This window comes from Heterodontus francisci, chromosome 20 (assembly GCF_036365525.1).
Source record: "Heterodontus francisci isolate sHetFra1 chromosome 20, sHetFra1.hap1, whole genome shotgun sequence".
Classification (NCBI taxonomy): Eukaryota; Metazoa; Chordata; class Chondrichthyes; order Heterodontiformes; family Heterodontidae; genus Heterodontus; species Heterodontus francisci.
The window spans coordinates 86,023,793-86,042,205 of NC_090390.1; the positions used below are offsets into that span (position 1 = coordinate 86,023,793).

At 50.4% G+C, this 18,413-nt stretch overlaps 1 protein-coding gene across 5 annotated transcripts in view; it reads right to left on the reverse strand.

Moving 5' to 3' along the window:
- ldb1a (LIM domain binding 1a) overlaps nucleotides 1-18,413 on the reverse strand; it is a 130,743-nt gene that overhangs the window by 91,843 nt on the left and 20,487 nt on the right. The window contains exon 1 of one of the 5 annotated variants that reach the window (XM_068053176.1): nucleotides 3,434-3,609. The exons of the other annotated variants lie outside the window; for them this stretch is intronic. Coding sequence (XP_067909277.1) covers nucleotides 3,434-3,458 — 25 coding nt within the window. The 5' untranslated portion in view covers nucleotides 3,459-3,609. Of the gene's footprint in view, nucleotides 1-3,433; nucleotides 3,610-18,413 lie in introns of those variants that run through there. 5 annotated transcript variants of the gene reach the window in all.

Here is an 18,413-nt window from a genome sequence, read left to right on the forward strand (position 1 = left end):
ACACTGTTCCCCTCCCTCTACATCAATATCAACCCAATCACTATCGACCAACCCTCCCCTTCCCCAATCATTATCCAGCCACTGCCTGATCTTAACGACCAACTGCTCACTCCAGTCTTTATCCAGCAATCTCCACTCTCTTGTCAGCTATTCAGCAACATCTGCTTGAGGTGCACCTGTGGACCTCACGTGGTGGAAAAGATCAGGCACTGTTGTGATGCCTCCTACAGTTGAATTGCCCCTTGACATTCATTATTGGTTTTTCCACATGGAAAGCGGCCACTGGATTAAGATAGCAGAGGCCGATTGGTAGCTGTGGGAGAGAGCTGGTCTGCGAAAATCAGTTTCAGCTCAGCTACAGAGGAGGCATGGGTCAAAAGCGGGGGTGTTCCTGCCCTTCCCTCACATAGCTCACAAGAAAACAGTGTCATAAAAAGTGTCGTAAATATTAATGCATAAACTACAACCATATTACAACATTATAACCACAAAAATATATGTAAAACTACAGCCTTCATCACCTTTGAGACACTAAGAATGAAAAACAATCTTTAAAAGGAGAAAGAAAGCCAGTCATTTCCTGCAACTTTGGCTGACCTTGGGATTTATAAACAACGGCCAGTCTATGAAGGAATAATTATCCTCCAATTACTTATAGATGGAAACTGGCCCTCAACCAGAACAACAACTTGCATTGTATAGCACCTTTAAAGCAGTAGAATGTCCCAAGATACTTCACAGGTGTGATATCGCAAACAAGCGACTTAAGGAATATTCGGGACAGATTAAGGGACCGATAACCAAAGGCTCGGTCAAAGGGGTAGATTTTATGGAGCATCTTAAAGGAGGAGGGGCAGAGAGGCGGAGAGGTTTAGGGAGGGAATTCCAGAATTTAGGCCCTTGGCATCTGAGGGCATGACTGCCAGTGGTGGAGCGATTAAAATTGGGACTGCCTAAGAGGTCAGAAATGAAGCAGCACAGAGATCTCGGAGGGTTTTATGGGTGGAGGAGATTACAGAGGTAGGGAGGGGAGGAGGCAACAGAGGGATTCCAAAACAAAGATGAGAAATTTAAAATTGAGATGTTGCTGGACTGGGAGCCAATATAGGTCAATGAGCACCGCGGGTGATAGGTGAATGGGACCCGGTGCAGGTTAGAATACAGGCAGCAGAATTTTGGATGAGCTTACGTTATGGAGGGTGCAAGGTGGGAGGTCAGCCAGAAGCTAATTGTAATAGTCAAGTCTGGAACTAGCAAAGACATCAATGAGGGTTACAGCAGCAAATGAGCAGAGGCAGGGGTGGAGTCAGACAATATTGTAGAGATATGAATTAGAATTAGAACATTACAGCGCAGTACAGGCCCTTCGGCCCTCGATGTTGCGCCGACCTGTGAAACCATCTGACCTACACTATTCCATTTTCATCCATATGTCTATCCAATGACCACTTAAATGCCCTTAAAGTTGGCGAATCTACTACTGCTGCAGGCAGGGCGTTCCACGCCCTTACTACTCTCTGAGTAAAGAAACTACCTCTGACATCTGTCCTCTATCTATCACCCCTCAACTTGAAGCTATGTCCCCTCGTGTTTGCCATCACCATCCGAGGAAAAAGACGCTCACTATCCACCCTATCTAACCCTCTGATTATCTTATATGTCTCTATTAAGTCACCTCTCCTCCTCCTTCTCTCCAACGAAAACAACCTCAAGTCCCTCAGCCTTTCCTCGTAAGACCTTCCCTCCATACCAGGCAACATCCTAGTAAATCTCCTCTGCACCCTTTCCATAGCTTCCACATCCTTCCTATAATGCGGTGACCAGAACTGCACGCAATACTCCAGTTGCGGTCTCACCAGAGTTTTGTACAGCTGCAGCATGACCTCGTGGCTCCGAAACTCAATCCCCCTACTAATAAAAGCTAACACACCATATGCCTTCTTAACAGCCCTATTAACCTGGGTAGCAACCTTCAGGGATTTATGCACCTGGACACCAAGATCTCTCTGTTCATCTACACTACCAAGAATCTTCCCATTAGCCCAGTACTCTGCATTCCTGTTACTCCTTCCAAAGTGAATCACCTCGCACTTTTCCGCATTAAACTCCATTTGCCATCTCTCAGCCCAGTTCTGCAGCCTATCTATGTCCCTCTGTACCCTACAACATCCTTCGGCACTATCCACAACTCCACCGACCTTAGTGTCATCTGCAAATTTACTAACCCATCCTTCTACACCCTCTTCCAGGTCATTTATAAGAATGACAAACAGCAGTGGCCCCAAAACAGATCCTTGCGGTACACCACTAGTAACTAAACTCCAGGATGAACATTTGCCATCAACCACCACCCTCTGTCTTCTTTCAGCTAGCCAATTTCTGATCCAAAGCTCTAAATCACCTTCAACCCCATACTTCCGTATTTTCTGCAATAGCCTACCGTGGGGAACCTTATCAAACGCCTTACTGAAATCCTTATACACCACATCCACTGCTTTACCCTCATCCACCTGTTTGGTCACCTTCTTGAAAAACTCAATAAGGTTTGTGAGGCACGACGTACCCTTCACAAAACCGTGCTGACTATCTCTAATGAACTTATTCTTTTCAAGATGATTATAAATCCTGTCTCTTATAACCTTTTCCAACATTTTACCTACAACCGAAGTAAGGCTCACAGGTCTATAATTACCAGGGCTGTCTCTACTCCCCTTCTTGAACAAGGGGACAACATTTGCTATCCTCCAGTCTTCCGGCACTATTCCTGTCGACAATGACGACATAAAGATCAAGGACAAAGGCTCTGCAATCTCCTCCCTAGCTTCCCAGAGAATCCTAGGGTAAATCCCATCTGGCCCAGGGGACTTATCTATTTTCACACTTTCCAAAATTGAAAGAATAAAGCACATCTTTAGCAGCAGAACACCACACCACACGTTACATGCTATAATAGTGCTGTCCTTGTACATCAGCGCATTCGCTAAATTGGTATCACCAGTGCCACAAACAGATCTTCTAAACAGGAGGGACTACATCATTCCCCAGTAAGTGCATCGCAGAGTATGGGATACTGAGCCACATAGATCAGCAAGCTCCCAGGGTCTGTGTCGGATTGTATTACAGGAGCTGATCATCAACTAAGTGGATGGCAAGGGTGTCAGCATTGGCATCAGTGCCCCCTTTGGTAGATGTTGAGTTGAGGGAGGGAGAATCCATCAAGGCTCCTACTCCTGCTCAGCATCCAATGAACCCTAACAGAAAGTGCCAAAGACAATGACAGGTTATGAAGCTTTCAGCAGTCGAACAGCCTGCTGACACTGGCCATCTCAACTCATAGGACAAAACTGTTTCCAGGGAGAGGTCAGCACAGTCAGCAGAGGAAGGGAAGAGAACTCGTGCAGAAAGTTGGAAAGCTTCCGGGCAGGGTACATACCTCCAGCCTCATAATCCTCCTCCATCTCTTTACAACAGTTCCTTCAACAAGTATTCTTTTTAACATATATACATATTTAAATAGGACTTGTTCTTGATGTAGCTCTGTCCTGGATTTGAACCGTGCACTCGGACGAATGAATGCAAATTGCTTCCTCTCAGTTTCAAGTGTTGAGTGTTACATGCTGCGGCTGGCATGATGATGGGTGGAGCTGGGGGAGGGGTGGGGTGGTCGAGTATTGGACTGACTGCCAAGGAGATACTATCAGATCAGTTTGTGCGCCACTGAGGTAGGGTGAGTAAGCAGGGCCTGCAGGCTACCCCAGCTCCCAGTTACTGAGCTGGAAACCGCAGGCAAAAGCCTGGCCGGTTCTGATAATGACTCGATCAGATTGCTGTGTCTCAAATACCCTGAGGCATAAGTGGTGCGGGTATATGAGGTCAACTCAAAAAAATATATATAAAGTGTTTGACATTTTTAGTGTGTGCAGACTGCATGCAAGAGGCCTGTATTCAATTTAGTTACCAAGCAAACATTTAGGATGTCCTTACCGATTCTGCCTTGCAGGTGACTCCAGTTCCACACCAATGTGATTGACTCTTAACTGCCCTCTGAAAAATGCTCACCATCAACTTCTCAAGGCAACAAAGGATAAGCAATAAATGCCGCCTTGCCAGCACTGTCCACATCCCAAAAATAAATGACAAAAGATACTGATTCTGATAACTGATTTTACAATATTGTTTTCCCCTACCCCTCATTATATTCACTCAGAAAAATGCTAACACAGAAGGTATTAAGCCCGACATAGGAACAGGAGTTCATTCAACCCCCTCAAGCCTGTTATGCCATTAAATTAGATCATGGCTGATCTATACCTCAACTCCATTTACCCGTCTTTGCTCCATACTCCCTGACCCAAGAAACATCTATTGAACTGTTTCTGTGCTGTATTATTCTATGACTCTATAACAAGCCCCTAAGGTAAGCTTACTTGTGCACCTTTTTTCAATATCTTTCAACCCCATCTATCTAACATCCCACAATATCCCTCAATCCCACTCACCCACCTTCTCACAATATCCCTCATCCCCACTCACCCACCTTCTCACAATATCCCTCAACCCCACTCACCCACCTTCTCACAATATCCCTCAACCCCACTCACCCGCCTTCTCACAATATCCCTCATCCCCACTCACCCACCTTCTCACAATATCCCTCAACCCCACTCACCCACCTTCTCACAATATCCCTCAATCCCACTCATCCACCTTCTCACAATATCCCTCATCCCCTCTCACCCACCTTCTCACAATATCCCTCAACCCCACTCACCCACCTTCTCACAATATCCTCAATCCCACTCATCCACCTTCTCACAATATCCCTCAACCCCACTCACCCCTCACAATATCCCTCAATCCCACTCATCCACCTTCTCACAATATCCCTCAACCCCACACCCGCCTTCTCACAATATCCCTCATCCCCACTCACCCACCTTCTCACAATATCCCTCAATCCCACTCATCCGCCTTCTCACAATATCCCTCAACCCCACTCACCCACCTTCTCACAATATCCCTCAATCCCACTCATCCACCTTCTCACAATATCCCTCAACCCCACTCACCCGCCTTCTCACAATATCCCTCAACCCCACTCACCCGCCTTCTCACAATATCCCTCATCCCCACTCACCCATCTTCTCACAATATCCCTCAATCCCACTCACCCACCTTCTCACAATATCCCTCAATCCCACTCACCCACCTTCTCACAATATCCCTCAATCCCACTCATCCACCTTCTCACAATATCCCTCAACCCCACTCACCCGCCTTCTCACAATATCCCTCAACCCCACTCACCCGCCTTCTCACAATATCCCTCATCTCCACTCACCCATCTTCTCACAATATCCCTCAATCCCACTCACCCACCTTCTCACAATATCCCTCAATCCCACTCACCCACCTTCTCGCAATATCGCTCAACCCCACTTATCCACCTTCTCACAATATCGCTCAACCCCACTCACCCACCTTCTCACAATATCCCTCAACCCCACTCACCCACCTTCTCACAAGGTCCCTCAACCCCACTCACCCGCCTTCTCACAATATCCCTCAACCCCACTCACCCACCTTTTCACAATATCCCTCAACCCCACTCACCCGCCTTCTCACAATATCCCTCAATCCCACACACCCACCTTCTCACAATATCCCTCAATCCCACTCATCCACCTTCTCACAATATCCCTCAACCCCACTCACCCGCCTTCTCACAATATCCCTCAACTCCACTCACACACTTTCTCACAATATCCCTCAATCCCACTCATCCACCTTCTCACAATATCCCTCAATCCAACTCATCCACCTTCTCACAATATCCCTCAACCCCACTCACCCACCTTCTCACAATATCGCTCAATCCCACTCATCCATCTTCTCACAATATCCCTCAATCCCACTCACCCACCTTCTCACAATATCCCTCAATCCCCGCACCCATCTTTTCAACCTATCCCACAATGCCACCCACCCACCTTCTCCCTATATCCCTCAATCCCACCTATTCACCATATCCCTCAACCCCATCTAACAACCTTCTCACAATATCCCCCAACCGCAACCACCTTTTCCCCATATCCCTCAACCCCACCTACCCACCTTCTCTCCATATCCCTCAACCCCACCTACCCACCTTCTCTCCATATCCCTCAACCCCACCAACCCACCTTCTCTCCATAACCCTCAGCCCCACCTACCCACCTGCTCACCATATCCCTCAGCCCCACCCTCCCACCTGCTCACCATATCCCTCAGCCCCACCCTCCCACCTGCTCACCATATCCCTGAGCCCCACCTACCCACCTGCTCACCATATCCCTCAACCTCACCTACCCACCTGCTCACCATATCCCTCAGCCCCATCTACCCACCTGCTCACCATATCCCTCAACCCCACCTACCCACCTTCTCTCCATATCCCTCAACCTCACCTACCCACCGGCTCACCATATCGCTCAACCCCACCTACCCACCTTCTCTCCATATCCTTCAACCCCACCTACCCACCTTCTCTCCATATCCCGCAACATCACCTACCCACCTGCTCACCATATCCCTCAGCCCCACCTACCCACCTGCTCACCATATCCCTCAACCTCACCTACCCACCTGCTCACCATATCCCTCAACCTCACCTATCCACCTGCTCACCATATCTCTCAGCCCCACCTACCCACCTGCTCACCATATCCCTCAACCTCACCTACCCACCTGCTCACCATATCCCTCAACCTCACCTACCCACCTGCTCACCGTATCCCTCAACCTCACCTACCCACCTGCTCACCATATCCCCCTGTCCAAGTTCTCTCCAGAAATACATCCCATTTACACTGCCCACTTCAATGTTCTTCCCTGGGAATAGGTTCCAAAACAATGACAACAACAGTAACAACAACTACTACTTAGATATTTATATAGTGCTTTTAAAGTAATAAAATGTTTCAAAGTGCTTCACAGGAGAATTATAAAACAAGATATGACGCCGAGTCAAATGAGGAAATACTCGGTCAGATGACCAAAAGCTTGGTCAAAGTGCTATGTTTTAAGGACTTAAAGGAGGAAAGCAAGGTGGAGAGGCGCAGAGGTTTAGGGAGGGTACTCTCGCCTTAAGGCCTAGAAAACGGAAGACGCAGCTACGAATGGTGGAGCAATTAAAATCGGGGATGCTCAAGAGGCCAGAATTAGAGGAGCGCAGATATCTCGGAGGGTTGCGGAGTTGAAGGAGATTACAGAGATAGGGAGGGACGAGGCCATGGAGGGATTTGAAAACAAGGATGAGAATTTTAAAATCAAGATGTTGCTTGATCGGAAGCCAATGTAGGTCAGCGAGCACAGGAGTGATAGGTGAACAGCAGCAGCTGAGAAAGGGGCGAGGTCGGGTGATGTTGCGGAGATGAAAATAGGCAGTTGTAGTGATGGTACAGATATGAGGTCGGAAGCTCATCTTGGGATCCAATGAGACACCAAGGTTGCAAACAGACTGTTTAATCTCAGACTATTGCTAGGGAGAGGGATGGAGTTAGTAGTTAGGGAACGGAGTTTGGAGTCGGGACCGAAAACAATGGCTTCAATCTTCCCAATATTTAATTGGAGTAACTTTCTGCTCATCCAGTACTGGATGTTGGATATGCAGTCTGATTTTACATGAGATGTGAGTGTCGCTGACAACAGCAGCATTCGTTGCCCATCCCTAATTTCTCTTGAGAAGGTGGTGGTGAGCCGCCTTCTTGAACCGCTGCAGTCCATGTGCTGTAGGTACACCCACAGTGCTGTTAGGGAGTTCCAGGATTTTGATCCAGCGACAATGAAGGAACGGCGATATAGTTCCAAATCAGGATGATGTGTGGCTTGGAGGGGAACTATCAGGTGATGGTGTTACCGTACATCTGCTGCCCTTGTTGCAGTCTCAGGATAAGGGGCTGATCATTTAGGACTGAGATGAGGAGAAATTACTTCACTCAAAGGGGTGTGAATCTTTGGAATTCTCTACCCCAGAGGGTTGTGGATGCTCCATTATTGAACACATTTAAAGCTGGGATAGACAGATTTTTGGTCTCTCAGGGAATCAAGGGATATGGCGAGCAGGCGGGAAAGTGGAGTTGAATCCTAAGATCATCGATGGTCGTTTTGAATGGTGGAGCAGGCTTGTTGGGCCATATAGTCAACTTCTGCTCCTATTTCTTGTGTCCTTGTGTGGTACAGGCTGCGGGTTTAGAAGGTGCTGTTGAAGAAGGCTTGGTGAGATGCTGCAGTGCATCTTGTAGATGGTACACACTGCTGCTACTGTGCACTGGTGGTGGAGGGAGTGAATGTTTAAGTTGGTGGATGGGGTGCCAATTAAGCGGGCTGCTTTATCTTGGATGGTGTCGTGCTTCTTGAGTGTTGTTGGATCTGCGCTGATCCAGGCAAATGAAGAGTATTCCATCACACTCCTGACTTGTGCCTTGTAGATGGTGGACAGGATTTGGGAGTCAGGAGGTGAGTTAATTGCCACACAATTCCCAGCCTCTGACCTGCTCTTGTAGTCACAATATTTATATGGCTGGTCCAGTTCAGTTTCTGATCAATGGTAACCCCCAGGATGTTGATGGTTGGATTCAGAGATGGTAATGCTGTTGAATGTCAAGGTGAGATGGTTAGATTCTCTCTTATTGGAGATAGTCATTGCCTGGCACTTGTGTGGTGCAAATGTTACTTGCCATTTTTCGGCCAAAGCCTGAATGTTGTCCAGGTCTTGCTGCATGTGGACTGCTTCAGTATCTGAGGAGTCATGAATGGTACTGAATACTGTTCAATCATCAGCAAACATCCCCATTTCTGACCTTATGATGGAGGGAAGGTCATTGATGAAGCATCTGAAGATGGTTGGGCCTAGGACACTACCCTGAGGAACTTCTGCAGTGATGTCCTGGGGCTTAGATGGTTTGACTCCAACAACCACAACCATCTTCCTTTGTGCTGGGTATGACTCCAACCAGTGGAACGTTTTCCCCCTGATTCCAACTGACTTCACTTTTGCTTGGGCTCCTTGATGCCACATTCAGTCAAATGCTGCCTTGATATTAAAGGCAGTCACTCTCACCTCACTTCTTGAATTCAGCCCTTTTGTCTATGTTTAGGCTAAGGCTGTAATGAGGTCTGGAGCCGAGCGACCCTGGCAGAACCCAAACTGAGCATGGGTGAGCAGGTTCTTGCTGTGTAGGTGCTCTTGACGACACCCTCTGTCACTCTACTGATGATCGACTGGAGACTGCTGGAGCGGTAATTGGCCGGACTGGATTTGTCCTGCTTTTTGTGAACAGAGCATACCGAGGCAATTTTCCACATTGTCGGGTAGATACCAGTGTTGTAGCTGCACTGGAACAGCTTGGCGAGGGGCGCGGCAAGTTCTGGAGCACAAGTCTTCAGTATTACTGCTGGGATGTTGTCAGGGTCCATGGCCTTTGTTGCATCCAGTGCCTTCAGCAGTTTCCTAATATCATGCGAATAATTTAGCAACAGTGGAGGGGTCAAGAGGTGGTGATGAGGTAGAGCTGAGTGTTGCCAGCATACATGTAAAAACTAACGCTGTGCTTTCGGATGATGTCGCTCAGAGGCAGCAGGAAATGAGAAATGGGGGGGGGGCCAAGGATAGATCCTTGGGGGACACCAGAGGCAACGGTCTGGGAGCAGGAAGAGAAGCCATTGCTGGTGATACTCTGGCCACAATTAGACAGATAAGAATGGAACCAGGTGAGAACAACAACTTGCATTATATATAGCATTTAACATTAGGCCCCAGCGTCTAGCTTTCAAAGGAGTGGGTCTGAATTGATTAAAAAAAAAGCACTGGATGAGTTCATATATGTGTCAATTAAGTGGCTATGGATATTGCGGCTCTCGTATTCGCTGTTGCTGGAGAATTTTTGTGTCCATTCCAAATGCTGCCTTTGCATCTTATATTGTTCCTTCCACATATGGCACAGAAATTTGCATTGGACAGTGCATGATGTTTGCAATGGCTTCTCTTCTTGCTCCCTGAGGTGCTACAGATATGCTGAGGTAATTTTTCTGATATTATAGATCAATATAAAAAAGAAAAACTTGCATTCCTATAGTGCCTTTCACGATGTCCCAAATCAGTTTATAGCCAATGAAATACTTTTTGAAGTGTAGTCACTGCTGTACTGTAGGAAATGTGGCAACCAAATTGCACTCAGCAAGATCCCACAGACAGCAATGAGATAAATGATCAAATAATCTGTTTTATTAATGCTGTTTGAGGGATAAATGTTGCACGGAGCCAAGGGGGAGAGGGTAAATCAGGGAGAAAGTCAAGACATGGGCAGCTCACGTGGAGCTGCCTGAGATCGGCTGCAGAACTGGGTGGGAGGTAACAAGCTAGTTCCCTATCAGCTGAAGATTCTGGGAAGTCTGCAAGGCATGTAAAACGCCCAAGGCGCTTCACAGGAGCGATTATCAAACAAAATCTGACACCGAGCTACGTAAGGAGATATTAGGACTGGTGCCCAAAAGCTTGGTCAAACAAGGGTTTTAAGGACCATCTTAGAGGAGGAAAGGGAAAGAGACAAGGAGGTTTTTGAAGGGAATTCCACAGCATAGGGCCGAGTCAGCTGAAGACACTGCTGCCAATGGTGGAGCAATGAAAGTCGGGGATGCAGAAAAGGGCAGAATTGGAGAAGTGCAAAGATCTTAACAGACAGTGAGCTGAGCCTGCGCAGCCTCCACAGGTGAATTATCCCAACTGCACTCATGTTCTGTACATACATGATGAGAATGGTCACCGGGTGCCTGTGAATACAAATCCCAGCAAGGAGAGACGAGAACAGGGACTAAATTGAGAAAAGCAAATATAAAAAAGAGGGGGAGAGAAAGAGAGCAAATTAACACAGAATACAGAGGAAATAGAGTTCACTATCATATTCATCTCCATGGCAACTGGTGCCTAATAATCCAGCTGTCGCTGCTTTGGTAATTAATCTCTGCCCTAAATCTCAGAGCCAAAGATCCTTTCAATGCAAACAAATTTCAGAGCAGCTCAGCTTCCTTACGTTCGTGCACAACTGGTTCCAAAGAACGTTTTCCAATGTCTCCTGCTCAGAGAATGTTTACAATCAAGAAATGGCCATCAGACCCAATAATCCTCCATCATAGATCAACAGCACCCGCCTTCCCACTATATCCCTCAACCCCACCTTCCCACTCCATTCCTCAACCCCACCTTCCCACTATATCCCTCAACCCCGCCTTCCCACTATATCCCTCAACCCCACCTTCCCACTCCATTCCTCAATCCCACCTTCCCACTATATCCCTCAACCCCACCTTCCCACTATATCCCTCAATCCCACCTTCCCACTATATCCCTCAACCCCGCCTTCCCACTATATCCCTCAACCCCACCTTCCCACTCCATTCCTCAATCCCACCTTCCCACTATATCCCTCAACCCCACCTTCCCACTCCATTCCTCAACCCCACCTTCCCACTATATCCCTCAACCCCGCCTTCCCACTATATCCCTCAACCCCACCTTCCCACTCCATTCCTCAATCCCACCTTCCCACTATATCCCTCAACCCCACCTTCCCACTATATCCCTCAATCCCACCTTCCCACTATATCCCTCAACCCCGCCTTCCCACTATATCCCTCAACCCCACCTTCCCACTCCATTCCTCAATCCCACCTTCCCACTATATCCCTCAACCCCACCTTCCCACTATATCCCTCAATCCCACCTTCCCACTATATCCCTCAATCCCACCTTCCCACTATATCCCTCAACCCCACCTTCCCACTATATCCCTCAATCCCACCTTCCCACTATATCCCTCGACCCCACCTTCCCACTATATCCCTCGACCCCACCTTCCCACTCCATTCCTCGACCCCACCTTCCCACTCCATTCCTCGACCCCACCTTCCCACCCCATTCCTCGACCCCACCTTCCCACCACATTCCTCGACACCACCTTCCCACCCCATTCCTCGACACCACCTTCCCACCCCATTCCTCGACACCACCTTCCCACTCCATTCCTCGACACCACCTTCCCACTCCATTCCTCGACACCACCTTCCCACTCCATTCCTCGACACCACCTTCCCACTCCATTCCTCGACACCACCTTCCCACTCCATTCCTCGACACCACCTTCCCACTCCATTCCTCGACACCACCTTCCCACTCCATTCCTCGACACCACCTTCCCACTCCATTCCTCGACACCACCTTCCCACTCCATTCCTCGACACCACCTTCCCACTCCATTCCTCTACACCACCTTCCCACGCCATTCCTCTACACCACCTTCCCACTCCATTCCTCAACACCACCTTCCCACTCCATTCCTCAACCCCACCTTCCCACTCCATTCCTCAACCCCACCTTCCCACTCCATTCCTCAACCCCACCTTCCCACCCCATTCCTCAACCCCACCTTACCACCCCATTCCTCAACCCCACCTTCCCACCCCATTCCTCAACCCCACCTTCCCACCCCATTCCTCAACCCCACCTTCCCACTCCATTCCTCAACCCCACCTTCCCACTCCATTCCTCAACCCCACCTTCCCACTCCATTCCTCAACCCCACCTTCCCACTCCATTCCTCAACCCCACCTTCCCACTCCATTCCTCAACCCCACCTTCCCACTCCATTCCTCAACCCCAACTTCCCACTCCATTCCTCAACCCCAACTTCCCACTCCATTCCTCAACCCCATCTTCCCACCCCATTCCTCAACCCCACCATCCCACTATATCACTCAACCACACCTTCCCACCACATTCCTCAACCCCACCTTCCCACTCCATTCCTCAACCCCATCTTCCCACCACATTCCTCAACCCCACCTTCCCACTCCATTCCTCAACCCCACCTTCCCACTCCATTCCTCAACCCCACCTTCCCACTCCATTCCTCAACCCCACCTTCCCACTCCATTCCTCAACCCCACCTTCCCACCACATTCCTCAACCCCACATTCCCACCACATTCCTCAACCCCATCTTCCCACTCCATTCCTCAACCCCACCTTCCCACTCCATTCCTCAACCCCACCTTCCCACTCCATTCCTCAACCCCACCTTCCCACTCCATTCCTCAACCCCACCTTCCCACCACATTCCTCAACCCCACCTTCCCACCACATTCCTCAACCCCACCTTCCCGCCACATTCTTCAACCCCATCTTCCCACCACATTCCTCAACCCCACCTTCCCACCACATTCCTCAACCCCATCTTCCCTCCACATTCCTCAACCCCATCTTCGCTCCGCATTCCTCAACCCCACCTTCCCACCACATTCCTCAACCCCATTTTCCCACCACATTCCTCAACCCCACCTTCCCATCACATTCCACAACCCCATCTTTCCACCACATTCCTCAACCCCACCTTCCCACCACATTCCTCAACACCATCTTCCCACCACATTCCTCAAACCCATCTTCCCACCACATTCCTCAACCCCACCTTCCCACCACATTCCTCAACCCCACCTTCCCACCACATTCCTCAACACCATCTTCCCACCACATTCCTCAAACCCATCTTCCCACCACATTCCTCAACACCATCTTCCCACCACATTCCTCAACCCCATCTTCCCTCCACATTCCTCAACCCCACCCCGCCACATTCCTCAATCCCACCTTCCCGCCACATTCCTCAATCCCACCTTCCCACTCCATTCCTCAACCCCACCTTCCCACTCCATTCCTCAACCCCATCTTCCCACCACATTCCTCAACCTCAACTTCCCGTCACATTCCTCAACCCCAACTTCCCGCCACATTCCTCAATCCCACCTTCCCACTCCATTCCTCAACCCCACTTTCCCACTCCATTCCTCAACCCCACCTTCCCACCACATTCCTCAACCCCATCTTCCCTCCACATTCTTCAACCCCATCTTCCCTCCGCATTCCTCAACCCCACCTTCCCACCACATTCCTCAACCCCATTTTACCACCACATTCCTCAACCCCACCTTCCCACCACATTCCTCAACACCATCTTCCCACCACATTCCTCAAACCCATCTTCCCACCACATTCCTCAACCCCACCTTCCCACCACATTCCTCAACCGCACCTTCCCACCACATTCCTCAACACCATCTTCCCACCACATTCCTCAAACCCATCTTCCCACCACATTCCTCAACACCACCTTCCCACCACATTCCTCAACACCATCTTCCCACCCCATTCCTCAACCCCATCTTCCCTCCACATTCCTCAACCCCACCCCGCCACATTCCTCAATCCCACCTTCCCGCCACATTCCTCAATCCCACCTTCCCACTCCATTCCTCAACCCCACCTTCCCACTCCATTCCTCAACCCCATCTTCCCACCACATTCCTCAACCTCACCTTCCCGTCACATTCCTCAACCCCACCTTCCCGCCACATTCCTCAATCCCACCTTCCCACTCCATTCCTCAACCCCACCTTCCCACTCCATTCCTCAACCCCACCTTCCCACTCCATTCCTCAACCCCATCTTCCCTCCACATTCCTCAACCCCATCTTCCCTCCACATTCCTCAACCCCACCTTCCCACCACATTCCTCAAACCCATCTACCCACCACATTCCTCAACACCACCTTCCCACCACATTCCTCAACCCCACCCCACCACATTCCTCAACACCATCTTCCCACCACATTCCTCAAACCCATCTTCCCACCACATTCCTCAACACCATCTTCCCACCACATTCCTCAAACCCATCTTCCCACCACATTCCTCAACACCATCTTCCCACCACATTCCTCAACCCCATTTTCCACCCCATTCCTCAACCCCATCTTCCCACCACATTCCTCAACACCACCTTCCCACCACATTCCTCAACCCCATCTTCCCGCCACATTCCTCAACCCCATCTTCCCGCCACATTCCTCAACCCCACCTTCCCTCCACATTCCTCAACCCCATTTTCCACCATATTCCTCAACCCCACCTTCCCACTATATCCCTCAACCCCACATTCCCACTCCATTCCTCAACCCCACATTCCCACTCCATTCCTCAACCCCACATTCCCACTCCATTCCTCAACCCCATCTTCCCACCACATTCCTCAACCCCACCTTCCCACTCCATTCCTCAACCCCACCTTCCCACTCCATTCCTCAATCCCCACCTTCCCACTCCATTCCTCAACCCCACCTTCCCACTCCATTCCTCAAACCCACCTTCCCACCACATTCCTCAACCCCATCTTCCCACTCCATTCCTCAACCCCACCTTCCCACTCCATTCCTCAACCCCACCTTCCCACTCCATTCCTTAACCCCACCTTCCCACTCCATTCCTCAACCCCATCTTCCCACCACATTCCTCAACCCCATCTTCCCACTACATTCCTCAACCCCATCTTTCCACCACATTCCTCAACCCCACCTTCCCACCACATTCCTCAACACCATCTTCCCACCACATTCCTCAAACCCATCTTCCCACCACATTCCTCAACACCATCTTCCCACCACATTCCTCAACCCCATCTTCCCACCACATTCCTCAACCCCACCTTCCCGCCACTTTCCTCAACCCCACCTTCCCGCCACATTCCTCAACCCCACCTTCCCGCCACATTCCTCAACCCCACCTTCCCACTCCATTCCTCAACCCCACCTTCCCACTCCATTCCTCAACCCCACCTTCCCACTCCATTCCTCAACCCCACCTTCCCACCACATTCCTCAACCCCACCTTCCCGCCACATTCCTCAACCCCACCTTCCCGCCACATTCCTCAACCCCACCTTCCCACCACATTCCTCAACCCCACCTTCCCACCACATTCCTCAACCCAATCTTCCCTCCACATTCCTCAACCCCACCTTCCCTCCACATTCCTCAACCCCACCCCACCACATTCCTCAACCCCATCTTCCCACCACATTCCTCAACCCCATCTTCCCACCACATTCCTCAACCCCATTTTCCCACCACATTCCTCAACCCCACCTTCCCATCACATTCCTCAACCCCATCTTTCCACCACATTCCTCAACCCCACCTTCCCACCATATTCCTCAACCCCACCTTCCCGCCACATTCCTCAAACCCACCTTCCCGCCACATTCCTCAACCCCACCTTCCCGCCACATTCCTCAACCCCATCTTCCCACCACATTCCTCAAACCCACCTTCCCGCCACATTCCTCAACCCCACCTTCCCGCCACATTCCTCAACCCCATCTTCCCACCACATTCCTCAAACCCACCTTCCCACCATATTCCTCAACCCCACCTTCCCGCCACATTCCTCAAACCCACCTTCCCGCCACATTCCTCAACCCCATCTTCCCACCACATTCCTCAACACCATCTTCCCACCACATTCCTCAACCCCATCTTCCCTCCACATTCCTCAACCTCACCTTCCCGCCACATTCCTCAATCCCATCTTCCCGCCACATTCCTCAACCCCACCTTCCCACCACATTCCTCAACCCCACCTTCCCACCACATTCCCAAACACCATCTTCCCACCACATTCCTCAACCTCACCTTCCTGTCACATTCCTCAACCCCACCTTCCCGCCACATTCCTCAATCCCACCTTCCCACTCCATTCCTCAACCCCACCTTCCCACTCCATTCCTCAACCCCACCTTCCCACTCCATTCCTCAACCCCATCTTCCCTCCACATTCCTCAACCCCATCTTCCCTCCACATTCCTCAACCCCACCTTCCCACCACATTCCTCAAACCCATCTACCCACCACATTCCTCAACACCACCTTCCCACCACATTCCTCAACCCCACCCCACCACATTCCTCAACACCATCTTCCCACCACATTCCTCAAACCCATCTTCCCACCACATTCCTCAACACCATCTTCCCACCACATTCCTCAAACCCATCTTCCCACCACATTCCTCAACACCATCTTCCCACCACATTCCTCAACCCCATTTTCCACCCCATTCCTCAACCCCATCTTCCCACCACATTCCTCAACACCACCTTCCCACCACATTCCTCAAACCCATCTTCCCGCCACATTCCTCAACCCCATCTTCCCGCCACATTCCTCAACCCCACCTTCCCTCCACATTCCTCAACCCCATTTTCCACCATATTCCTCAACCCCACCTTCCCACTATATCCCTCAACCCCACATTCCCACTCCATTCCTCAACCCCACATTCCCACTCCATTCCTCAACCCCACATTCCCACTCCATTCCTCAACCCCATCTTCCCACCACATTCCTCAACCCCACCTTCCCACTCCATTCCTCAACCCCACCTTCCCACTCCATTCCTCAATCCCCACCTTCCCACTCCATTCCTCAACCCCACCTTCCCACTCCATTCCTCAAACCCACCTTCCCACCACATTCCTCAACCCCATCTTCCCACTCCATTCCTCAACCCCACCTTCCCACTCCATTCCTCAACCCCACCTTCCCACTCCATTCCTCAACCCCACCTTCCCACTCCATTCCTCAACCCCATCTTCCCACCACATTCCTCAACCCCATCTTCCCACCACATTCCTCAACCCCATCTTTCCACCACATTCCTCAACCCCACCTTCCCACCACATTCCTCAACACCATCTTCCCACCACATTCCTCAAACCCATCTTCCCACCACATTCCTCAACACCACCTTCCCACCACATTCCTCAACCCCACCTTCCCGCCACTTTCCTCAACCCCACCTTCCCGCCACATTCCTCAACCCCACCTTCCCGCCACATTCCTCAACCCCACCTTCCCACTCCATTCCTCAACCCCACCTTCCCACTCCATTCCTCAACCCCACCTTCCCACTCCATTCCTCAACCCCACCTTCCCACCACATTCCTCAACCCCACCTTCCCGCCACATTCCTCAACCCCACCTTCCCGCCACATTCCTCAACCCCACCTTCCCACCACATTCCTCAACCCCACCTTCCCACCACATTCCTCAACCCAATCTTCCCTCCACATTCCTCAACCCCACCTTCCCTCCACATTCCTCAACCCCACCCCACCACATTCCTCAACCCCATCTTCCCACCACATTCCTCAACCCCATCTTCCCACCACATTCCTCAACCCCATTTTCCCACCACATTCCTCAACCCCACCTTCCCATCACATTCCTCAACCCCATCTTTCCACCACATTCCTCAACCCCACCTTCCCACCATATTCCTCAACCCCACCTTCCCGCCACATTCCTCAAACCCACCTTCCCGCCACATTCCTCAACCCCACCTTCCCGCCACATTCCTCAACCCCATCTTCCCACCACATTCCTCAAACCCACCTTCCCGCCACATTCCTCAACCCCACCTTCCCGCCACATTCCTCAACCCCATCTTCCCACCACATTCCTCAAACCCACCTTCCCACCATATTCCTC